General features: G+C 42.9%; 1 protein-coding gene across 1 annotated transcript in view; it reads left to right on the forward strand.

The window, feature by feature from the left end:
* Window positions 1-25,431, forward strand: part of SORCS3 (sortilin related VPS10 domain containing receptor 3) — a gene marked incomplete at its 5' end in the record, with an annotated part of 274,330 nt that overhangs the window by 228,673 nt on the left and 20,226 nt on the right. Inside the window, 5 exons of the mRNA XM_082285707.1 lie at window positions 8,927-9,044; window positions 10,550-10,683; window positions 14,827-14,940; window positions 16,929-17,100; window positions 23,541-23,727. Of these exons, the coding sequence (XP_082141833.1) occupies window positions 8,927-9,044; window positions 10,550-10,683; window positions 14,827-14,940; window positions 16,929-17,100; window positions 23,541-23,727 (725 nt within the window). The remainder of the gene's footprint in view (window positions 1-8,926; window positions 9,045-10,549; window positions 10,684-14,826; window positions 14,941-16,928; window positions 17,101-23,540; window positions 23,728-25,431) is intronic.

Below are 25,431 nucleotides of genomic sequence, written 5' to 3' on the forward strand. Positions count from 1 at the left end.
AAGATTCCTGGCAGAAGCCATAACACATGGAGAAGGCATTGTGCTCTGTGGCACATATTGTCTGTCTTTGACTTTCTGGGGCAAACATCACTGCCATTGGAGTCAGGTGCCTTTTATGGACAGTAGATCAAATATTATGCTAAAAAAGTCAACAGCATTAGTTGTATTGTGCTGGTAGGGAAATTGAGGGAGTCAAAATGGTTAGTCACTCAGCAGGCTGTCATTGGGAGAGCTTGGCAGTAATGCAGGTCTCCTGAATCCCAGATGGGTATCCCACTGTGCAGACTTTTCCCATTCCTTCAGGGGAAGGAGATGCTGAGTCATGTCTGTTATGTTGGGAGAAGAGGGATGGAGAGGTGAGCATATGCAGGGAGGAGATTAGAGAAAGGTGTTCGCTTGAGACTGGGATTTGCTGAAGTGAATAAAAGAAAGCAGCCCTTGCAGAAGGAGCCAGAATGAACAGCAGGCTGATAGATTTCTTTTCCCTAGATAAAAGGACAAGTTTTGCCTGATGGCAATAAAGTCCAGATATTCTCATCTAGAGGCTGATGTGCTTTGTTTCTTGTGCTGCTAAGTAAGGACAGAGGGATCTTGGCCCTGTGCTGTCCTCCTGTCAGCAGGTCGGCTGGGCTGTATGAAGCCCTTGGGCCTGGTGGAGGGTGCACAGAAAGGGGCAGGATGCTGTGTACACATGCATTCCTGAGTCTTTCACCTTTCTGTTAGAGCAAGACATAAAATATTCTGGTGCCCTGATCCCACCAACCCTCAGGGGATTGAGAAACTACACAGCCTTAGCACATTTCCAGCTCAATCTCTCCCTGATCCTGCACAAGGAAAAGAGTGGCACAGCACACCAGCTTTTCTGGGAGCTTGAAGGTTCAATGTTAGGTTGGCTGCAGAGTTCACTCTAACAGGTTTTTGATCACTGAACTGCATGGATGTTGGAAAGCAGCTCTCCAGAGCTTCCCTCCTCTGAGCCTTCTTCTCTGATACCCAGGCAAAGCTCGTCACTGTGCTTCACCTGTCACATGTGTTTGGAGCTTACATATTCTAAGGAATGGCTTCCACTTTTGTATTGGGCATCTCTGGTTGGAAATATGCTGATTCATAGGATGAAAGATTGAAATGACTGAATGTGCTGTGTTATCCAGCTTCTGGCAAAGCAGCAGTAGCACCTGCCTCTGCTGAGACCACAAACCTATAAGGGGATGAAACACTCAGATTACTGATACCTGCCAGTATCTTTTCTAGAACAGAGTGGCAGCATCTTCAGGTTTCAAAGCTGTCAGAAACTGGTTGTCTTTCATGAGTGCTTCGAAGAAGAGAAGGAACACTTCTGAAAAACAGCGTTAAAAATTAATATGCTTTCCCATCCCCCTTCCTAGGTGTCTCATACTCTCTTTCATGTTGCTGGGATTTCTTTTGAAGCAATTGTCATGTAAAGTGGTTTGAGAACATCGGTAATAAATTTTTTAGAGACCAGATTTCAAAAGGTTTGGTTTGTCATTCAGTAAGTTCTTATTTTGATAGCACTTTCTATATGATAAAATAATAACAAAAAAATCTATGTCTCCCCCATTGCCTCATGCAGTGTTTGTGCAGCTAAGAAAGAAATGGAGTCCAAACTGTAGGGCTGCTTTGTAATTATACATTCTGCAGATTACTTACTAATTGTGCTTGGCATTACTTGCTAACTGAACGATCATGCTGTACCATGTCATTTGCAGTGGTTTTCCTCTTCTGCTAGCACTTTAAAGGAGGTGCCCATTGAGCGGATGAATAATGCCAGGACTGTTTTCCAAAGCTGAGGGAAAGGATCTGCCATGATTGTACTGTAGGATTTTTATTGGAAGGTTTTGGTTTTGATCTGTTTTCACAGAAACTCTTTGCCTGCCCCATCTCCTCTCTCCCTCCTGTCCTGAAATCTGGCAGTGGTGCAGCTTTTCATGACCAGTTCAATATGGATTGCTGGTGGCCAACACTTTGAATTTCTCCCTTTTGGGCAACCTTGATGTCATGACATTAAGTTTCAGAGGAAATAAACCACATTTCTCAGATTTAATATGCATGAGAAATTCTGTGAAATTCTTCTTTGACCCTTCTCCTTGGGAAGTAGAATACAGAAGATTTTCTTGAACAAATTTGTCCTCTGAAGGCTGCTCTCTGGTGTTGGTACATTCTTGATAGTTTCACTGCTGTTGTTTTTTTCTCCCTCTGAATAGTATCAGCGGAAGGCCTGATATCTGAGAGGGTCTATTTAGATGGTCTAAATTAAACTAATATGCACCAACTGAAAAACTAGATCCAAACGGATGGTATATTCTATCTGGAAGAAAATGCATCTCTTCTTTCTAGAAAAAAAAAAAAAAATCATCTATTTTTCTTACTTTTTTTTGGTCCACAGACAGAAGTCCAGCAGCCCTGAATCATAACCCATTGCCCTCAGGCTACTGTTCCTAGTTGACAGGTCAGCCAAAAGCAACTGAATTAGAAGCTCCAAAGCAGCTCTTAGAAACCATATTTATTGTTTAGGAAAAAAAATAGACAGTGTTTTTTGTTGGCAATTGCCTGCCTTTCCAGTGTCATCTTTCATTTTTTATGTTTCCTTTGTTTCCAGTCTCTTACTCCCCTGCATCATCTTGCCAGGCGTGAGACAGTATAACTCTCCCTCTCCCACTCTCCCTAATTGCTGATTTCTGTCTCTTTCAATTAAGTTCTACTTCCTTGTCTCAGTTCCTTTCTATCCAATTTCCTTGTAACTGGTGACCTCCTTTAATGGTAATTCCATCTCAATCCTAATAAAAAAAAATTGGGAGATTACACAGCCCATTCGGTTTTCTCTAAAGTCATGATTTATGTTTAATTCATGGAGAAATAGCTCGTCTGTCACTACCTATTCATAAAATCTGGCCCCACCAGCACAACTTGCAACTGTTCCATTGCTGCTCGTGTGGTTTTGGCCCTGACAGCTCAGCCTGCACACAGGAGTTTGCCTCACTTTACTGCTACTTCCTTACAGAGAGATGGATTCAGATCCTGATTTCATAACAGGCCCTCTTCTTTGTGTGAAATTGTCAGCATTTTCTTTCATTGACTCAAAAGCTATAAATGTCAACAAGTGATGGAGGTACATCTATGTACCCAGACATTCTGTAGGTGTTCACTGAGCCAGCAACTCTAGCATAGGCTCACCATTTCCCAGGAAATGTGGGACTGGGGTAGCCTGACTTGGGAGAAAAAAATTCAAGACAAATCAAGGCAATTATGAATGTGAAAGAACCTTGTACAGGGACACAATCTGTTCCCAGCTAGAGCTAGTGAGTTTGGGTGAATCTTGACAGTTTCTTCCAGACCATCTCCCTGCCTCAGGTCCCTGTTACCCAGCTCTCTGGATCAGAGGAAAAAGCAGCGACTGGTTTGTGTTGCCTCCATGTACTCATGTCATGCTAACACTGAGCTAGTCAGTTCTCCTGGACCATGGAGTCCTGGGATAGAAAGTACAACAACCAACACCAAACCCTGACTCTGTTCTGGAAAGGCTTCTTATGCCTACCTCAGTGCTGGTTGTGTAGGTGCCAGAATAGGTCTTGTAAGAGAACTTCATTCTCCAAGCTTGCCAAGAGCCACAGGAGTAGGAATACAGATGTTAGGCATGTGCAGGCTCTCCCTGGCTACCACTCAGGTCCATGTCTGTGCAGAGTACCCAAAATGTTAAATGCTTTTAGAGCTCATGAGAGCAGACCAGCCAATTTGCTCCTTGACCTCTGCAGTGGTAGGTCCAAGCTGATGCTGCAGGGACCTATCCTGGATAAATCTTGAGTCCACCCGTTCAACACCTATCAAACCTGTTTGGAGGGAGGAATGCTCCAATCTGTGCTATGCCACTACCTGGGTGGTTTTGACCAAACACTGCTCATGAAACAGCACTGGTGATATTTGCTTGGAATATATGGTCTCTTGGATGCCTGGCTGTTTGTTAATATTGCACCTGTAGCAACATTTGCTCCCTTTGCTGGTCATCAGAAAGAGAATGAGCATCTTCAGTTGTGCTAAATTAACTATTCACTACTTCAGATCTGGGGCTTCCTCTGGTTTCAGTGAGAGAAGATCATCCTCTCCAGGGACTACAAAAAACAAACCAAAAACCAAGCCCAAACCCAAAACAACACATGCTTGTTTTCCTGCCAGGAGGTGATTCTTCCAGACTGTGTTTTTTGGGTTTGCCCATTAAAGATCTACTTCTGGCACTTCCTGTTAGATGCACAGATGCAAATAAAGAGGGATTTTAACTGAAATCATATGGTGATCTTACTTGACTTTTATTCCTTTCTACATTCCCACAACAAAAGCACAGATTCAGGTCAGCTGAAGTATTCACTAATCTGGGTGATTTTACTATTGGGGATTTTTTGCTTGCTAAGACACTTCCTCTGCAAGCATTTTTCTTTTACAATAAAAGGAAATAAAAATCAAGGTTGGTTTCAGGCTTTTCTAAATGAAACAGTCTATTTATGATGACACTGCAATTAGCTTTTCTCTCATAATTAAAGTATATGTTTGTCTCTCTTTCCGTAGTTCTGGCTTTATTTTTCTGTGGATCCATCCATCTGCTTGTGTAGTTCATCTCAAAAGATGCTGTCTACTAAGTGTATTATATTATTTTTTGCTTTTATTTTATTTTTAGATATTAAAAATGCTTAAAATCTATTCTGTGGGGCCTAATGCTGTCAAAATCTGGCTTCAGAGTTCCCCAAGGTACTTTGAGAGAAGCAAAAAAGCCTCCCAACCTTTTCATGTCTCTTACCTCGTTGATGTCCGATGAAGGAAAAATGCTTCAGAAATACTTTCTTTTTTGCTTTTGATGTTAAGTGTAGTGAAGATTACCTTATCAGCTTCTTTCTTCCTTGGCATCTTCAGTCCTCTGTCCCAGTGCTGGGCACACCCGAGGACAGCAGGTGTTACACACAAAGGAGCTGGGATGACTGGTGAAGGGAAAAGTCTTCCATCTTTATCCAGACCAGGCCAGCCAAGTACAGGCAGCTTCAGCACTTGCTTGCTCCATATGATGTCCTACCAGTTTACTTCAGAAATGATAGAAGAGGACTTGATTTAGGCAGGAGAATTTACATTTTCATGCCTGGGCAGCTCTTCTGAATCTGCCTGCAGGAATAGATCCGCATGGATACAGGTTTGATGCCTTTGCTGTGGGAGCTATTACTTGAGAAGGTCTGTTTCTCATACCATGAGCAGGGACAGGGATTGAAGCTATGGACCAGAGGCAGGTGAGTTGTTACCGTGTGACCCTCAATTCATTCTCTTGATCTGACAGGAATGAGCAGTATTGAATTACCTAAAAAGCACAACTATCAACAATACAAGGAATGATAAGGGAAAAAGGAATGCAATTTGAGAAGAGAGGACTGTATAAATGTAAAAAGCCTTTTTAAGAACTTCTGTATGAGGTTATCCAGGCAGCATTTGTAAGTTACTGTGTATTTAAAAAATTAATGAAAGATATAATTATAGCAGCATTACCAATGATCATTTCTAAAATGACTCCATCATGAAACTGTAAGCATTTCAGAATTGATTTCCATGTTTCTAATAGTTTTTCTGCAAATTAATGGCATCCAGCCCTGGCAGTAAAAGCCTTGCCTTGTTTCTCCAAAGAAGGGATTGGGAAGCATTTTCTGTTTTCTTAGCAATGATTTCACTGTGAGCTATGCATAGAACCAGTTGAGAAGATGCTGTGCTATTAGCTAAGATTTTATGTGAAGTTGTAACTGCTTACTGAGAGGGATAGAACAAAATCTATGCAGTCTAAAGCCAGTAAATTGCCATTCTATGTCTTAGGTTGGAGAACATTTGTTAAATTGAGCTTAGTCAGAAAACTGACTCTATCTAAATACCATCTAGGCTCTTGTATTTAGTGCTTCTCGAGGACTCCCAGATCAGACTTCTCATATGGAAAAATCAAAATATACCTTCTTTGTTGGCTTCTCAAAGCTGGACCTTGAAACCCCAGCTCTCTTGTTTTCTATCCTTGCAACAAGCAATTAAGAGCTTTCAGTTAGACCATGGTAGACAAAATTATTGAGGCAAATTTTATAGCACTTTATTTCCTTCCTCCCTGTATTATCTTGATAGTTTAGCTATGTTTATTAAAAAAATACACCTCCCTTATTTAGTGACCAGACAAAGTAAATGAGAAATGAAGGCACATGGGATTGGGTATGTTGAATGAGATGGTATTTTCAAAGCGGTGTGAGGACTCACCAGTTGAGTAGGGAAAAATAAGGTCCCACCAACCTCTTTTTGCATCTCTTTCTTTGGGGCTTGTTTGTCTCTTTGCACTTGATACAGAAACTGATATGTAGGAACTGGAGTATTTAGTGTCAAGCACTTATTGATAGCTGGACCACTATGATTTTTAAAATGTTGCAGCTCTTTGCTGTCTGCCCAACCCTCTATTGGACCTGACCACCTCAAAAGAGATATAATGTGAGGGGTCATATGCATGCACCTTGTCCACTGTGTAAAAACAACCAGTGATTTAGTTGACAAAACTCAACAAGAAACTCTGAAAGCAGGGTTCAGCTGCAGTGCCTGGTTTTGTTCAGTTAGGGTTTGTGTCCTGTTATTGTTTTGCTTGTTTTTAATTTCAGGAACAATGAAGGTTTTTATCACTTTCCAAGAAAAGCTGCTTGAGAGACCCTTGGAACCCCACAGATCACATAGCACTCTTCTCCATTCCTTGTGTTTGCTTATAGAAACCAATAAAATTTTTAAATGCACAACAAAGTCATCTTGAACTGTAGTGTGACCTCCATGGTGTTGGCCAATGAAGGCATGCTGTAAGTGGCATTTGGTACTGGTGAGCAGTGCTCCCAGGGTGCAGGTGCTTGTTAGCTTCTCTGCAGCTCTTATCTCTGAAGTTTCTTCCATGGTAATTGGTTAGCCTTAAGGAGCTTTTTATTAGAAAGGGGAGGGTGGGATAGGGAAGTACTGCTTTAGGAATCAGGTGACTGAGAACCATTTCTGCTGTGCAGAGGAAAACATCCCTCTCTGTTCACACTCCTCTAATTGCATTTTGTGTAGTATTGTTTCCATCTAAATTATAGCAATTATACACAAAGATCTTCTTTGAAATCATTTAATTAAAGAGTATCTAATGTTCTGTGCTTTTGGAATGCTAATATGTCGCTTTCTGCCTAGAAAACCTTGGGTCTTTCTCATTAATTATCATGGAAGAACTTCAGTCTCAGAAGGAATTTTTTAAAGTTTTTTAAAATACATTTAAAAATCAAGTAATTCTGGTGATTTTTGTAAAACACAAAGAAACCTTTTGCTCTCCTGATGGACAGTTAGCTAAGGGACAATCTGAGGAGCAAGATTTTCCTTTTAGACGCATTGATTTGCCAAAGTGTTGGATTTCTCCAACCCTGTCGTCTTCTGGGTTTAGGCCGATGTTTGTGTTTAATCATGTTCTCTCTTCTTTTTGCTGTGTTTTCCGTGTAATAAGCACCCAGGTCAAATCCTACACTGGCATAAATCTGCTGGACTAAATGATTTCTGCCTGCTGCATTGCTGCTTTGCAGGGACTGATGTTTCATGCAGCACAAACAAGATTTTATGTGCTGAAAGCAGTTGTAACGTAAGAGCTGATGGGATGTACCCAGTGCCAAGGAAAAGTGAGGAGGGGAACTGCAGTTAGAATTCCTATTGAGTACAGTTTTGGAGGCTTTCTGCATCCCCCCACCATGCTCGTTCCCATTCCTCCCTTCTCCCTCCTGCTCCCACCGAGTGCTCTGGCACCCCATACTGCTTTGGTTTCCATGGGTTTATCTTGGTCCAGGATGTGCCTTCTGTGCTGAGGAACAGGAACTGCAGCTTCTCCTGTAGCTTGGCCTGCATGCTGTGGTGTTTCCTATCACTAATACCCCGCAATTAGGACAACACTAAGAATTGTTCTGGAGAGCCAGAAACAATCTACCTAATAAATCCATTCTACCAGACAAGTCCTTCCCCACTTGCTCACTTCTAACCTGAGCCACTTGTTCACGACAGCATTTGGCACAGGTTCTTTTTGTATCGTATCCTTCCCACTTGTCAACTTCATGGAGCTTCTCTGTGAGGCAGAACTTGGATATAGACAGGTGTCCACAGCAAACCCACCACTTCAGACTCTCAGATATCCCCCACCCACCTTTCTCTCCCTGATCCCCATGAGATGAGAGCTTTCCAGGGGAGAGCATGACTGATTCCTGTGTGGTTGTTGTTTCATGGAGAACAGCACAATGCAGAGCAATTTTGGTGCAGACTACAGAAGGAGTGGGGGGAGAGCAAAGCCAACAATGATTACAAAGCCCTGTATGACTACAGTGTAAGCTGAGATGAACTAAGGGATGGCAGCGCACTGGGGACACAGCAGGATCTGAATTACGCTTAGTGTGTGGAAGTCTTATCTTCTGCTTCTCTTTTGATTTCACAGGAAAATTTGTAAGTCTTGTCTTTCTCCCACCTTCTTTGTTAGTCTGGAATAATTAAAACAAACAAAGTAAAATCTCATAAGTGGCTTGGGTAAAAATGTAGATTAGTGAAAGACTTGGAATAATGACAAAAAAATTCTCTGCCCTCTAAACCTCACAATAAGGGTGATTAGATTTGGGTTCCATTTTGCTGGGTGCTAGGGTCAGGGGAAGACCTTGCAACACAGGCTGTGTATGAGGTGTCAGGAAAGGCTAAACAGTCCTGGGATGTTGTAAGAACAGGAAATTATTATTCATGACTGAATACCATTTTCTGGCATTAAGCTCCAAGACTGTATCAGTTTCTGCAGCTGAGATTCGTGAGACATTATTTGCTTAATGGAAGTATGAGTCTGGCTGACTCTGGTTCTTTCTTTGGTTTTGTCTCCCATGCTCAGAGTTTTTGGGCACTTCAGTCTCCGTTCTGAGTGGCAGCTGGTCAAGGTGGATTACAAGTCTCTCTTCAGCCGCAGGTGTACCAAGGATGACTACCAAACCTGGCATCTGCACAATCAGGTATTCCCGCTCTGTAGGAGGGCGTTGATGGGGGTTCCTTTTCCCCTACTCTGTGTTGCCAGAATGTAGTTGTTCTTCACAGCAAACCATACGGATTTTTTTGCATCCCTTGAAGAATGTGCATGAATAAACATGGAGCCAGGCATCTATGGGCAAGTTCAGGAGATTACCTTCTATTTTTATGAAAATAGTCCATTGCACCAGCTGGATCTTTTTGGCCTCGATGCTTAGGCCAGTGTAAAACCACACCTTATGATTGAATCGTAGATGACAGTGAATTCTTTATAGCTCTGTCAGTGACTCATGAAAATAATTTTGTTTCAGTTTGCCTCTTATTTCCCCCCACTCAAAAATGAAAATAAAAACATTTATTCATTCTGCAAGTCCTGCAGGTATCTGTAAAACTCTTGAATATCTGTAAAACCTGTGAATCTGAAAAGCTCTTGAATAAAAGACACCTGAGAAAACCAAATTATTTCATTTCTACTCAAGGATGCATGCTTTGCTTTTGATAGAGTGGCTTATTTTTGTGCTGGATATATTTAGGTCCTGAAGCGACTATAACTGAGAGGTCAGTAACCTCTGCAGATTACTTATGGGTTGCTGGCTACCCAAATGATGTCCCACACCCTGCTGGGCAGCAGAACTAGAGCCAGAACCATTGTGACATTCCTGAATGAAATCCATGAATGAGAAATGAACATTAATTTGGCAAAGATAAGATAATTGAAGTCGTAGAATTGAAAAAATGGAAATAATTTAAATGAAAGAAAAGAGATGAAATATGTGTACCATTCAGTAATCTTGGGAATCACTGTTAATGGGAAAGAGAAGTATTTCAATTAGTTATTGTTGTTTTTCTTACTTCTATGCAGACAAATTATTTCTGCATCATAGAAAATTCTGTTTATAGCAACTCACCTAAATACCAAATGTTTCTTTTAGATTAGCTACTCCCAGTAGTGTTCTTGGAAACCTTTGCATTCAAAGAACCCAGTGAAGTATGCCATCAGAATTGTCTATAACAAAGCCAGCTATATCACAGAAATAGCAAGGGAGTTCAGTTCTGTGTTCCACACCTGGATTTTGTCCCCTGCCCTGGGACTCAGGCCTGGACACTTGCTTCTGCAGAAGATTCTGTCTGACATATGGAAGAAACACTGTCGTACACCCACATTGTCTTTTCAGGAGAATTTGTAGGACTAGATATTGGTGGATGCCTTCTGAAACATGGCATAAGTGGGTGTGATAGCTTGGGCATCCAGGCATTTTGGGCACATTGTCATTAGCATCCCAACTCAATGCTGAACACACTGTGCTCATGAGTCCTCCCAAGGAGACTTTTGATTTTGCAAAGCCACAAAAGAGAGCTGGACACTAATTCCCACCCTCCCAGTGGTAAATGCTTGTTTTCATTGCCTTTTGTGTCTTTTGAAAAAGTGCTCCATTTAAGACCCAGCTGCCACTACAACTGTGTTTCTCCTCTTGTTCCTTGGCTAATGAAGGGGGAGCCTTGTGTCATGGGAGAGAGGAAGATCTATAAAAAACGCAAGCCTGGAGCCCAGTGTTCCCTAGGTCGGGACTATTCCCAAACTGTGGTGTCTGAACCGTGTGTCTGTGGCCAAGGAGACTTTGAGTGGTGAGTATGTGACTCTGGGGACTTTGTGCAGGGGCTGTATTTTTGTCCCAAAATACTACCCAGACAGAAAACCTTGTAGAGGAACTGGGTCTCGTGCAGCTTTGTGGCTGTGATCATACCATATAGCAGAGATGTGATCCCCAAGCCTGCTGAGTGAGGGAGGCTTCCCCTTCATCTGCAGGAAACATTTGTTAATCTCCAGGAGAAATCCAAGCCTGAAATTCAAAAGCAAAATAATTGCAAGTACTGATTGATATTTTTTGTCTGTCATTCCAGAATAGTGACAGCCAGGACTTCTCTGGTCCAAAACATATTCCTTTCAGAGGAAAGAGGGAATTTCTCTGTCCTCACTCCCAAGGTCATTGACTACCTAGGGAACAAGTCAGCAAAACATCATTTTTATCATTATTCTCTTGAATTGCTGGGAACAATTTGTTGCTTTTTAACAATGTTTTATTGAGAAATTTCTGAAAGGGCTTCTGTGACATGACTGTACAGCCCATCCTTGTCAGATATAACTACTTGTTTTGCATAAATATTGGTGTTTCTAACTTAATGGGACCATAATTTTCAAATTGCTTTAAGGTCACTTTGAAAGCAGTTTAAAAATAAAGCAGGGAAAAAATGAGACACTGCTTGCTATTGCTTGACAATCAGAGATTGGAGATGGGAGAATGCATAAGTCAGGATCTCTGTACAAGGAATTCCTACATGGCATCTGTGATAAGCAATATTTCTAAGGTTTAAGACTGTCAATATCTGTAATGTTTGAGCTTAAATGATCAGAATGTCATTTAAATGGAATTCAAAATACCCTGCAAGCTGATCAGCTGAGAAAACATTTTAATCTTTATAGTAGGTTATCAGGATCAGTGTCTGACTTGGTACTGGTGTTATTCCTGAAAACTTCACTTACCTTCTAATGCTTTCTGAACACGTGTGAGGCATGAGAGCTGTACATTTATTTGGACTTAGGCCAGATGAGACTCATGGTTCTGTTCTAGAGCATGGACATACTGAAATGCAGCAAATTCAAGAAAAAATACAGACCAAAATATTTTCTTGAATATCATAGTAGTTTGTCTTTAAGACAGTCACGGATATAGAACAAGAGAGTCTCATCTTATCTGTATGGGTGTTTAATTTGTTCCTAGTGCCAAGATTACATCTGAGACTCTTGACTCATGAGATCTTTCCCCTTTGTTCTCATGATGGGAGCTTGCAGGACAAGCTATCTTGCCTTGCAGTATCTGCCCTTGGCATTGGCATAGGCCTCTGGGGTGAATCCAGCACCAGTCTCCAGAGATGCTCGTGGATTTTATTTTGGGTTTTTTTTTTTTCCTTACACTATCTTTTACCTCACCAGCTTTATATTTACACAGTGAAGCTTGTCTTTTCCAAGCTGGAAGTAGAAAACTGTGGTAGCTGGATTGGTCTTAAGTGCTGTTCTGCCTTGGGAAAAGGGTCTGCATCAGAACGCACCTTTTCAATCACTTGACGGGTTCCTCGCATGCATTCAGTGTCATTTTTGCTTAACTTTCCCACTAACATGAGAGAATATTGCTGTTAACCTTGTCAGTCCTGCACAGGAAATGCAATTAGAGGACAACAAGCTGGCTTTTGTTTCGGACCCTGCACTGCCAACAGAATGTTAGCTTGCAAAATTGTTATAGCTGGTGATGGAGAATCAGAAGAAAACTCTCTGGTGAATTTTGATGTTACTCAGCAGGGCTGACTGGAAGAATATGTGGGACAGTACATTTGAGGAAAATACTGGCAGTGCTGGAAGTGCAGCACCAAGCTTGATTATTTTAAAAGTGATTTTCAGAGAGGAAGTGTGGACTCATCTGCTCTGTGACTTCTAAAGGATGAGACATTTGCTTAGTCAGTGGCAAGACACAGGTTATTCCAGAATATATTCCAGGTTCATCTGCCTTCTTTGGGATGTCAGTATGAGAAGGGGAGGTGCTTCAAAGTGCCTTTTTTTCTGCTGACTAAAAGGTGGACAGGACAGGTGAAAGGACAGCTCCTACTTTCACTTGATGCTCTTTCAAGAAAAATGGTTCCTTTTCAAGGAAAGATGTCCACTCTCTTCTGGCTGGGCTCACAGTTGCCAGTTGTTCTTGAAAGGACTGACTAGTCTGTCCCTTGGGTTGAACTGAGCAGGTCTTGTGGTGTGTCAGGGAAAGGAGGAAGGTCAGCAGCCAGGACTGGGTGAGTATGGTGACCAGCAAGTCCCAGCAGATGGTCCCTCTGCTTCCCCAATAAGGAGGTTTGGAGCTGGTTCTGGGTTTGGAGCACCCTGTGCTGCTTGCTGTGATGACACTTGCCTTCGAGAGCTAGGCATAGGGGATAGGACAAATGACTGCAGGAGCCCTTCAGCACACGCTGTGAGGGCTGTGCTCCCTCTCATTTGGTCACAGTGCCCTTGCCCCTGTCTGCCTCACAGCTGCAGCGCTGTTCCCTGCAGTTAGATATGAGGCTGATCTAAAATCTAGGGGCATAAGTCATGATTATGCCCCAGTTCAACAAATCCTCCTGAGTCAGGATCAGGGGTGACCCCTGCCAACCCTTGCAGAAGCAAATCCTGGCCTTTCTCTAACAGAGAGAATGGCAGAAGGATCTCATAAGTGTTATTAAAGAGCTCGCTGAGCTTTCTTTTCCCTCCTCCTGCTTCTTTATTTACTCTGTCAAGATAGCTTTCCTGAGAAAGACAGCACAGCAGCTGGACTTGATTATTTCCTTAACTTATGCAAACCCTGGGGCTTATGAGAAGGAAGGTGGGCAGCGTGTGAGGTTTTAATATACATTTACCAGAAGTTAATGAACAAGCACAGAACCTTGAGGGCACACAGCAATGTTGTCTTTAATTTTATTAAATATTTATGCAGCTCTTTTCTTCTTTCAGGCAAAGTACAGCTCCTCCTGAATATTTTTAATTACAAAGTCCCTGCCAGGCATTTTCAATTGTGCAGGTTGGACCCACTGAGAATGATTAAATTGAATGTTGAGGGAAAGAGCATTAGGGAATCTCCAAACCATTTAAAGTAGCTTACAGAATTTTTGCCCTCCAAAAAAAGAACAGTAACAGCCTGGGTCATTGGGGACATAGCACAATTTTGTCTCACCAAAGCTCTTCCTAGAGACTTTCTATTGGTAGTTCAGGCTCTGAACAGGGGAAGGATAAAACTCAGAGTGTCCTAAAGAGCACAGAATGCTTTCAAGACTGTGTCTTCTGTAGCGTCTGTGTTTTCACAGAGGTTTAGCGTGTTGGCATTTGTTAACTTGCTGCAGGCAAAACTCCAGAATCTCTTTATTTGTCCTTTGAATCCAGCCTGTCAATAAAGACTATGCATAGGAACCTGATCCAGAGCCTATTAAAACTTATGGAAAGCTTTGGGTTAATCCTATTGCTTCATCATTCTATTGGCACACAAAGGCAGCTGTAGAAAGAGGTTTTGGATGTGGTTGTGTACACTTCCACTCTTAGGTGGTCCAAGGAAGCATCAATACCCTGGATTGCCTTCACTGTGTGACACAATACCATGTAATCCTTAGACTGCAAAGCTGGCTGTGTTTTAGTTGGTGTTGGAAAAACATCAGCTGTTTTTTTCTCTTGGGCAAGTCACAGCTCAGGGAGCAGGGAGCCCATTAACATACGTAAATATACCTACTGTGGCTAGTTGTTCAGGACGTGCTCCTAGTGTTTTATATTCCTAGCCACTGTCGGGAAAAAGTGACATTAGACTTAGAATTAGTCTGGCTTGTTCTAAAAGCAAAGACTGCAAAAAGCAAACAAACCAAAAGAACCCAAAAAGTGAAATTTAAGTTAGAGATTAGTAGGAAAAGAAGTGAATGATACAATATTCGTTCTGAATCTCAGTCATGTTTTGTTGCCAAATGAAGCACAGTGCTCTGCAAGGTTGGTAGTTCTGGTGTTGTCAGGGATCAAATGCCTTCAGTGAATTGTGTTCCTGCCTCTCAGACTAGTCCAGCACTTAGTCTCTGGATGAGCCCAATCCATGATGCTGTGCCATCCCAGCAGAGAACCACCAATACACACCTGCTTTGGGGACATCACCTAAAACTCTGAGCTAAATTTAGTGGAGGGTGCACTGATCGACTTGTGACTTGTCTCCACAGTGACTATGGATATGAGAGGCACAGCAACAACCAGTGTATCCCAGCCTTCTGGTTCAGCCCGTCCTCCCTGTCCAAGGATTGCAACATTGGTCAGAACTACTGGAACAGCACTGGGTAAGTATCACAGGGAGTCTCATGCTGGTCAGCACTGGTGTGCTGTGACCTTCCTAGAGAGAGCGTCCTGCGAAGAACAGCTCTGCCAGGGGCGGTGGCAGACCTCCCTGGGCTGCAGGTGATTCCAGCAAGTGTAGCAACTTCTCTGCTACAAGTCTGCAAGTAATATCAGCTCTTGTGAATCAGCTCTTTGTGAAATCACCCAAGGCAAACACCAGGACAGAGAGAGGAGCCTCGTTTGGCTATTCCACAGGGGCAGCTTTTATTGTCCAGCAGCCCCTGTGAAGGAAAGACCGGGGACAAAGGCTCCATAGTCAGGGGCAGAAACAGGGGCTTTTTATGGGATAGGCAGGGGGTGGGGTAGAAACCAATTAGCCGACGGGGTACAGAAACAAGGCATGCTGGGGGTGGTTCACTTTGTCACCCTAACCCTGAGGAAGGTTGCTTATCTCTGGGGAGATTCTTTTGGCCCTCAGGCATCTCTCCAAGGGAGTGCAGGGGGCTCTTTTGCCAAGAGCTCACAGCCCTCCACAGGTAAGTGCATCTTGCAATCTGTCTGGTTTTGGTGACTACAGTAGACAAGAGAACTTGGATGGTTCTTTTTTTTCTTTGCATCCCATTATCCTCTTTTTCAGTCTTATTCATGAGGTGATGTTTGCAGCAGCATTTGTATGGAACATTGCCTTGTTCCTCAGAGACAGGGAGAAGCACGTTAACATAAGTGACATGTAGATACTGCAATGCTATCAAGTGATGTGTGATCCCTGGAGCCTAGACTTGGAGCTCCCCTTTGTTGCAAAATTAAAACACAAATCAAAAAGGTCTATCTGAGAGACAGCTGAACATTTAAAAGGATAGGTTTGAGGTATTTCACCCTGTATTTTATTGAGCTTCTTACTATCTTACAGCTCCTATTTATATCAGCTTCTAGGAAGGCTCAAATGAGCAATTTCTATCCTCTTTTATGTTTTTTTCCTCTGCCATTTTCACTTTGTACATACAATGCCTTGCATTTCAGACAAGCTTCATGTGCTGATTTCTCCTGATCTAACCCACAACAGATGTCGAGTGTTGGTTTATTATGGCAGCATCACTTTGCAAATGCTCATGCAGGAAATACTGTGAGACTTGGGTTTCACTGGCTGGTGCAAAATTGCAATGTTCCTTCTAGGACAGGGCAGACCCTGCGGATTTTGTAGGGCTGATTCTGGGTCATGTGTCCTGCCTGCTCAATGGTTATTGCAGGAACCAGCCCTGTTCCTGGCTGGTTGGTGCAGGTGGCTGGATGAAGTGAGGCTGCTGGGAGTCTGGAGGCATTTGACTTCAGAGACCCCTTTTCAGCTGAAAAGTTGCTTTAAATATGGGATATAATTACAGGAGCCCTGGCCACTATGACTGCTTGTAGCCTTCTTGACAGAGAGCAGCAAGAAAATAGTTGAGGTTGGTGTGAAATTGGTAGAAAGCGTTAACCCCCCTCAACAACACTGGGAATAGCCAATTGTCTTGCTCTTTAGCCAACCTCTTCCAAGAAGAGCCAAGAGAAAAACCCATACCTCAAATCATTTTAAAACCGAACTGGGCAAAGCCCTTGGCATATTTTTCAAGTGCCCTCTAGCCCAATAGAGGCAGACAAAACCTAATAAAAGGCATAATTAAAAAGCTGGGATGCAGGATGCAATCCTGCAGGTGTTGGGGAGTTGGAGGAATTCTCTGCCTTTTAGCAGGGCAGAGTAATTCACCTCCACAATGTGTCTCTTGCCAGTGATGCTGCGGAGAATCTCTGAAGGTTGGATTGTGATTGGCTTGGCTTTCACCCATTTAATAAAGTGTTGGGTTTCTTTGATTCTTCCTTCCAGTGACGGGATCATGCAGGCAGTTAGCTTTTGAAAAAACACATGCATTAATGTGGAGAGACAAAGCAAAAACCAAACAAAGGAACTTTTCTGCCCACTGTCTGAGCCCAATGTCTTTTTGTTACTGTTCCCCAGGTACCGAAGGATTGTGTCTAACAACTGCACAGATGGCTTGCGAGAGAAGTACATGGCCAAGATGGAGAAATGCCCTGGGAAAGCACCGCGGGGATTGCACATCCTCACCGCTGATGGGAAGCTGGTCATGGAGCAGGGACACAATGCCACCTTCGTCATCCTTATGGAAGAGGTGTGTTAGTGGTCTCAGCAAACTTCTCTCTGTGTGGCAGGACTGGCATTCTTTTCCTTCACTTTTCAGGTTGCTGAGAGGAAAATAGCAGTCAAAGGGGATCATGAAATGGTGAATGGTCCTGAGATTTATGAGAATTAAGGAATTTAAGAGAATTGAGGGCTACAGTGACACATAAAAGCAGGTCATATTGGGTCACACCAAAGGTGTTTGGTTATCTTGTCTATCAGTGATGATGAAGTTAATGCTGAAGAAAGATAGAGCTGGTCAAAAATTTATTTTACCACTCACTTCTTGCTGCCTCTAGTGAACTGCTGTTTATGGAGCTTGTGAGGCAGAAGTGTTGTTTCTGTGGTGAACAATTCTGTATCTGGGGTGCAAAGCTTTAACTTCAGCTTTTCTGGGAAAGGTTAAGAACACTGGGAAACATGTTCACACTCATGGGGAGCAGTTAGGGGCACTGTTGTTTTGCAGTAGGAATTGAGTCTCATCAAAGCACCTCTGAGCTCTCCAGCCCATATCTATTGTATTTATCTATTGGTAGACTTCCCTCTGTAGCCAACAGTAGCATAAGTGACACCATGCTTATGCCAAAAGCATCAAAATGTTGAGGCTCCTCTGGCCAGGGACTGAGGTGGTGCTGGACAAACACAACTATTTTTTGTCACATTTTCTGTCCTGTGTATGTTATTTTGGGGCAGCACCTGGAGGCAGCTGAGGCAGACACACTCTGACACTAAGTTAAATTCTTATATAGTAGCTAAGTATTGCACTGTGACCACACTAATCTGACAGGGCCTCTTTACTACTTCCTCAGAGGTTCATGCATGCTCTACTTTTGTACAAGGGGGATTTCTTGTCTACTTGCTGCTTCTTTCATATTCTGCAGACTTGACACGGTAAGACAATTTGTATAGACACTATGAGTGGGAGTTCAGAAAAGAACAGATATAATCTGAAAATTAGGAATCAACTAGTAATTTATTAAGGAACTCAAGTGGAACTGCTGCGTACGAAGAATGATAAACAGATGGGAAATGAGGCAGCAGTCAAGGTAGCTGAAGAGTGGAGTCTTTGCAAGGCTTCAGAGACTGAAGAGGCAGCTGAATAAATATGTGAGGGCGTTCACTCTTATGTCCACTGATGGAAAAATAGTGGTAGTTGGAAAAACATTTCACTGAAACAACCTTTTTTTTTTTCTAAGGGAAGAGGATCTTTGGGAACATGTCTCTGTAAGTGAACAGCTTATTCCACAGAAAGTTGTGTGTTCAGTTTGTGTGATTTGTTTCTTAAAAGAATAGACTTCCAAGAAGAAAAGGAAAGGAACACTTAGATTTTGGACGAAAGTGTTCCAGTCTTTTAGTGTGAACCTGAGAAGAATTGTGGTCAAAGAATTCCTTATGAGTTGGAAAAAGTAATTTCAGTAGAGGTCTTAATTATTACTTACCTTGCTGCCATACCGATTAATTCCTGGCTTCCTCCACCTTCTCTGGTCAGTCTGTTTACTGGTGGTTGCTTTGTACCTAAGTTTACACTTCCTTTCTGAGCCAAACAGCAGCCAGACCAGCCCTCCTATGGGTACATCTGTGTGGTCTCCATTCAGCTGTATCAGAGTAGCCCTGATGAGCCGACAGTTCTTTCCTGCCTTCTACTGCACACCCTTGATATATGGAGGTGACTGACCTTTAGGCTGTCAATGGTAAATGAAGACTTCATCACAGTTAATCAAAAACTGGGTTTCTCAGGATTTAGAGAATTAGCTTTAGTAGTATTCTTCACAGTGGTATTCAGAATATGTGCGTGGCAATGACTATGGACAAAGAAATGCAGAATGACTGATGGTTTTGCAGTGTTTTCAGAAATATGGGGCTGGACTGTGATTTGGACTGTGTATACATGCAAGGGAACATGAGGAGATAAGAACCTTTTTAGATTTTTTTTTTAAATCTGAGTTTGTTTTTGATCACAAAAAAGTATAAACTGCCAAATAGCTGTTGTGGAGTTGTGTTCTTGACCATGTCTGTTCACTGATTTCCATATTCAGAGCTCCAATCTCTGTGACAGCCCATAACTTCTTCCCTTTCAGTCATTTATGGGGCTTAAAGCAACAAAATGTACCTTTTGAATGTACATGGGTAGCAGTGATTTCTTTTTCCTTTTGAAATGCTTCCACTTGCCTTCTATTTTAATTTATAAATATAAACTCTGACATCTTTGTGTGGGACTAGCATGTTTGTTTTAGTATTTTATATACTGGATACAGAGGTATGGAAAGGAGAAAGAAAACATGATTAGTGAGATGGGCAGGCTTTGCATTGAAGACCCAGCTCATAATTGGGTGAAAAGATCATCTGCTGCTGTTTAGTCGTGAGAAATCTGTTCCTGCTTCTCTGTGTGAAACCTTCTCATTTCAGATAGAACCATATTGGAGAAACAAGAAAGAAATAGAAAAGAGAATTGTCAGGCAAGGGAGATGAGCTGCCGTGGCTGGTGCCAGAGATTTCAGCCTGAGGTCATCAGTGATGAATCCAGCCCAGATGAAGTTTTTATCCTCTGTTCAGTATCTTCCGCATGAGATGAACTTGCGGTCTTAGTGCATTCCCTTGAGAAGTGGTTTTGAAAGGTTTAACAAGCTGTGGGAGCCTTTCTATCAAATAACTGAGCATCCCAAGAGTGTGATTTTGCTCCTGCTAGAGAATTTTTTAGAGTGACTTTAAAAACTCTCTGTCTAAAGGATGTTATTGACTACTCAATATTATAGATACGTTTTAGTGTCACTACCACTTTAGTCCTTTCTGATTGCTCTTTGGTTTGTACTGAACTTTTAATGTCCTAGTGGGGCAGAGGTGAAAACAGTGCCCTGATCAAGTCAATAGCCAAAATTGCCCTGGCTCCCATGAAATGGGAATGATGGAGCAAGGAAGGAGAAAAATCTAACATATATAGCCAAATACCTGTATTTCAAAAACTACAAGCAATAATCCTGATTATATGAGTATCTGAAGACCCCAAGTATATACTCAAAGTAAATTCACATCTGAAAAATAGTATTCCTGCACTCTGCTTTCTTCATGCAGGTATAGTCTGTGAGGAGGATAAAGTCTGTGGGGGCTGCTAAGGTTCTGATTATCTACACAGAGGACCTGCTTCACTGTGGTCTGGCTTCTTGTGTGTGCTCTCTGTGCATTTGCAACTATAATGGTATTTATGAGATGACTGTAAAATATTTCTGAATTTCCCATTAAAAAAAAAAAGGGTAAATTTATGAGCAGAGATTCTTCAGGTTCTTTTATTTTTTTTTAAACTTTCAAATCATATCCTCAGTATATCTAGGAATTGACTTCAGTTTGGGGTTAGGAGCATCTCCAAAATGTAGTGGTATCTACTTCACCTGCAGTGAATACAATGCAGATCTCTAATGAAAGGAAATTATTTGGCCCAGCACATCTTATATATATGCAGAAAGCTAAAGCTACAGAGACTTAATCTGAGTTGTAGTTTTATTTCAGTTTAGTGAAATCACTGCAGTGGGCTTTAGCTTTGTTTAAATTAGCCTTGTTTTGTGTTACATTAGTCAGCTGGGGGCAAGTATAAAATAAGGCTCCAAGAAACCGAGAAAAAAGACACTTCTACCGTTCAACTACAGTAGTTTAAAGCATGATTTAAACTAAAATAGTGCAACTTCTGTCTCTAGACAATACCTGTGGTACTGGAATCTCTTGTCTGTTTTTCCCTCCTTCATTTAATAACTGTCATTGACAGTAATCCTAGCAGAGATTTTCTCATCATCTGCTTCATTCTCCTGTGTATCCAGGCCCTTTCTCTGTGTTGACTGACATTAGACAAAAAAACCTGTCAGTCCTCTGTTGCAGTGGGGATACTGCAACATGCATATATCAAACCAGGAGTCCCGTGGAAAGGAAATATATATGGACAGACAGATTCTTGGTAGATGTTTCAGAGATGTTTATTTCTCCAGCCGCATGGCCGGGAGCTGCCCAGGAACTGTTCCAGTCACGGACCGAGGGTCCTTCTGCCCGCGCAGGGAACACAAACCAACCAATGGGAACGAGGCTGAGCAGGGGCAGGGAAACCCCGTGCCTGTGCCCTCAGGGCCCCTCTGCCAGGGCTACATGGCAGGGGAGGGACCCCAACACCTCACCCGTTTTATTTTAATAAAAGGAGAATGAAAACAACTGGATAAACATAACAAGAACAGTTTCAAGACAAAACAAGCCACCCTCCTGAGTCTTTAAATGTCCAATCAGATTCTGTGGAACATCTTAGGGCTGACAGAAGGGAGACAGGACTCTCTGAGCATGCTTTGTGGGGGAACTGAGGCAGGAGAGGGTTTAACTTCTTCCCTCCCCCTTTTCATCCCCCACTCGGCATTGGAAAGGGATTTTTGGGGAAACAATTGGCAAAAACATGGTTTTGTGAGGGAAACCATGGATGAAAAAACAGATTAGGAATACACTGGGGGTAATAGGACATAGGGTAAAAGGGAAAGGTGGGATTAGGAAAGGGAGACTGTAGGGGGGACTTACAATGGAGATATTGTCTAACATGACTACGATTTTTTGCATATATACTGCCTTTTACAGGAACACCATCAGGCCCAGTGACCTGCGATGCTTGTAACCCTTTTCTCCCTAGCACAATTTTGAATTCCACTACCTCTCCATCTCCCAAGCTTGGGATGCATTTTTCAGGGTTATTCTTTTTAATAGCAGTTCTATGCACGAATATGTCTTGCTGGTTGTCACACCTTGTTATAAAACCATAATTTTGCTTAACATTATACCATTTTACTATCCCTAAGATCTTAGTTACTATGATCTTTTCCTTTTTCCGAGTGGCTGCTGTTTTCTGTCTCGCTGCATCTTTGCTCTCTCCTTTGGTCGCTCCCGTGTTGGAATTGTCGGAGCTGCTGGTGCCTGTGCGCTCTTCCCGGGGTCGCGTTCGGGGCTGCACGGGCCGGGCCGGGCTGCGCCGCTCAGTTCTCCGTGTGTCGCCTCCTCTGGTCGCAGCTTCGCTGCCGATGCCAGGCGCTGCATCTCGGCCGGGCCCCCGAGCGATGACTCCCCCGTGCCCTGCTCCAGCGCGCGTCTCGGCTGGGCGCGGCTCCGCTCCACCATCGCCGCCAGCCGCTGCCCGCACGCCGCCCCTCTCGGTCGGGCATGCACGGGGCTCGCTCCACCACGCACTGTGCGGGACCGTGTGGGCACCGCCGGGTCCCGCCGCTCCCGCCGCGCCTCGCTCCGCCACCGACACTGCGGCTCGCGTGGCTCTGCCCGCACGCAGGAACTGCCTCGCTGCTGCTCGCAGAGCGCTCGGTGCACGTGGCCAAGGCTGCATGGTCCCTGCACCAGGCTTCCCTTCGCCAAGACACAGCTGACATTGCTCAACAGTCTCGGTAATTAAATAATATTCACGAAAATATTCTTCCATTGGCATATATTTTGACTCCAATATTAACTGTGTCCAAACGGTTTTCCAAAAGCCCTTCGTAAGAATTAAATCCCAAGAAACGTAGAAAAAGTTCTTAAACAACCATGCCAGGAAGTGTTTCAGTTCTTTTTGAGCTTGAATCAAGCTAAAATTTACAAATCGTTGTTCAAGAATCATTTTAAGTTTAAGATAAATGTCCATATGCGGCTCTGAGAGCCAAGAGTCTTCCCACGGTTCCTCCATAGTTTAGATATGGAATAGCAAAGCAAAACCAAGAAGAGGAATCCAAAGTTTCCAGGGTTTATTCACACAAATCAGTCGCTTAGGGATCGGGGATCGTTCTGCTCACAATTCTCCACCATTATGTTGCAGTGGGGATACTGCAACATGCATATATCAAACCAGGAGTCCCGTGGAAAGGAAATATATATGGACAGACAGATTCTTGGTAGATGTTTCAGAGAGATGTTTATTTCCCCAGCCGCATGGCCGGAGCTCTGCCCAGGAACTGTTCCAGTCACGGGACCCGAGGGTCCTTCTGCCCGTGCAGGGAACACAAACCAACCCATGGGAACGAGGCTGAGCAGGGGCAGGGAAACCCCGTGTCTGTGCCCTCAGGGCCCCTCTGCCAGGGCTACATGGCAGGGGAGGAGACCCCAACAGTCCTCAATGTGGGACTCAACCTGTATAAATTCAGCCATCCTGAAGCTGCATGTCTAGCTGAAACTAGTCTTCTAAACTCTCGATCATCAGGGGTGGATATTTGCAAGAGATGATTCATGTCACCTGTTTCAGTTACCTTAGGATGGGCTGTCTGGTCTTTCGCTGTCTGTGTCTGGCCACTTTGGGGAATGACAGAACAAAGTTTAGCTTTTTTTGAAAAGTTACAGCTTTGTGTCCTTGCTAATGAAGTGGAACTAAGTGGGATCGAGGGTAATATAAATCCTTTTTTATCAGCCCAGTTTCCTAACCAGCCTTCTCTGTTACAGGGTGATCTCCAAAGGACAAACATCCAGCTTGATTTTGGAGATGGCATTGCAGTATCCTATGCCAATTTCAGCCCCGTGGAGGATGGCGTCCGACATGTGTATAAGAGTGCTGGAATCTTCCAGGTGATGGCGTATGCAGAGAACAGCCTGGGCTCAGACACTGCTGTCCTGTTCCTGCATGTGGTCTGTGAGTACTTCCACCTGCCAGATTCCTTGGGTGAAAATCGGACCTCACTGAAAGTCGCTTCAGCTTCAGTGGGGGGCCTAAGAATAGATGAAAACCCACACACACATGCAACTCCTGCTCTTCCAAAGGCTTGGGCTTCTAGACACTCTACTAACTTCTTAAGTAGACTTTAATGAATTAAGGGAAAGGGAAGGGGTTATTTAGCACAAGGGTATTTGCAGTCCTCAGAGTTACAGGGAAAAGTTTGGAAATGCCTACTGGGCTTTCTGAAAGGGTCAGAGACCAAGCAGCATATGAAACAAAGTCCGAGTGTGTATTTTCTATACATGTCTCATGTTAGGAGGTTGGGATTAAACTACTAAATTTGGAGTCACTTATTCAGAACTTCGGAGTTTACAGTTCTAATTTAATGAAATAAAAGCATTATGCTGAGCATGCTTCCCGAGATATGAATGTACTGAGTGCTAATGTGCTGCTTTTCACATTTCATGTGTTTGACATGCATCCCTGACTTTTCTTTCCTGTTTGGTAGATCAATGCAATTTCTCTCCAGTTGACACGTGGGCAGACTCAAATACAGAGCTCTCAGTTAACTTCTCAAAGCCACAGGAGAGAGCAGAGAATGTGGAATGCAGGATGAGGCCAAAAAGAGCCCAGTTCTTTGATCTACTCTCAGACTATTAGATTTTCTGTAATTAGATGTACCCCGTCAATTTTGCCCCTAATGGAGATCGTAGCCATGCCTGCCTTCCCTCTTTATCTGTCAGAATGTCTTACATCCTTTTACTTGAGCTTTTCTGCTGAAAGGAAGCACATTTGAAATTTCCAGAACTCAAGAACTTTTTTCTTCATTTTAATTTCCAGCTCCCTGTGTGAAGGAATAAATGTTCCTTGAAGCTTTTATTATGCTCATAATTCCCTCAAAGTCAATCATGGCTGCACTTAACAACCTGTTATTAGAGCATTAACTGTTTTTCCTTCACCTTGGGCCATTAGCTGACAAAAGTGATGGTTACCTGGTAATAACAACCAGATTTGTATGGATTATCTGATTTTTCTCAAAGGAACTACTTTTTCATGGTGATGATTTTAAAGCAGAATGCAACAAGGGACAGTTCCTTGGCCTGGTTTTTCTGCTTCACTCTTTTCTTCATCAACCTTTCAGATCTCTCCTTTGAGTTTTATAGCATTCTTAGGTGGCCAATTTATTATCGTTATCTCTAGGGAAATATTTTGCAAGCACCTACACTCATGCAAATGCTGAAATAAGGTGACACCTCAGTACTAAACTTTTGATATATTTGGATGTGCTGGTCAATATAGGAGGTTTGACCTTGAAGCTCAAATGAACAGACAAAAATACCTGCGAGTCATTCTTATTATACAGTCTGTCTGGTACTAGGATCCTGTGCTAAAAAGAAGAGAGAAAAAGGTTTCTTGGCCTCAAGCAACATTAATTTTCTACCCTGCAGCTTTATTAGCAGCCAGTCAACTTTTCAGCTTTCTGGAATCTGCTGTCAAGCTGCTTATCTTGATATTTAAAGGAAGCAGAGATATTATTTATTTTCCTCTTACGTGCACTGTCGCAAAATATTTGGGGGAGCCTGCTATTCCTGCAAACCCAGAGTACTTCCTGTGGTCAGAGTTCAGTTGTGACTCACTGGTAGAGGCCTCTCGGGATAAGGGGGCGAGAAAAAGATCAAG

This window comes from Coloeus monedula (assembly GCF_965178545.1).
Source record: "Coloeus monedula genome assembly, chromosome: 8".
Classification (NCBI taxonomy): domain Eukaryota; kingdom Metazoa; phylum Chordata; class Aves; order Passeriformes; family Corvidae; genus Coloeus; species Coloeus monedula.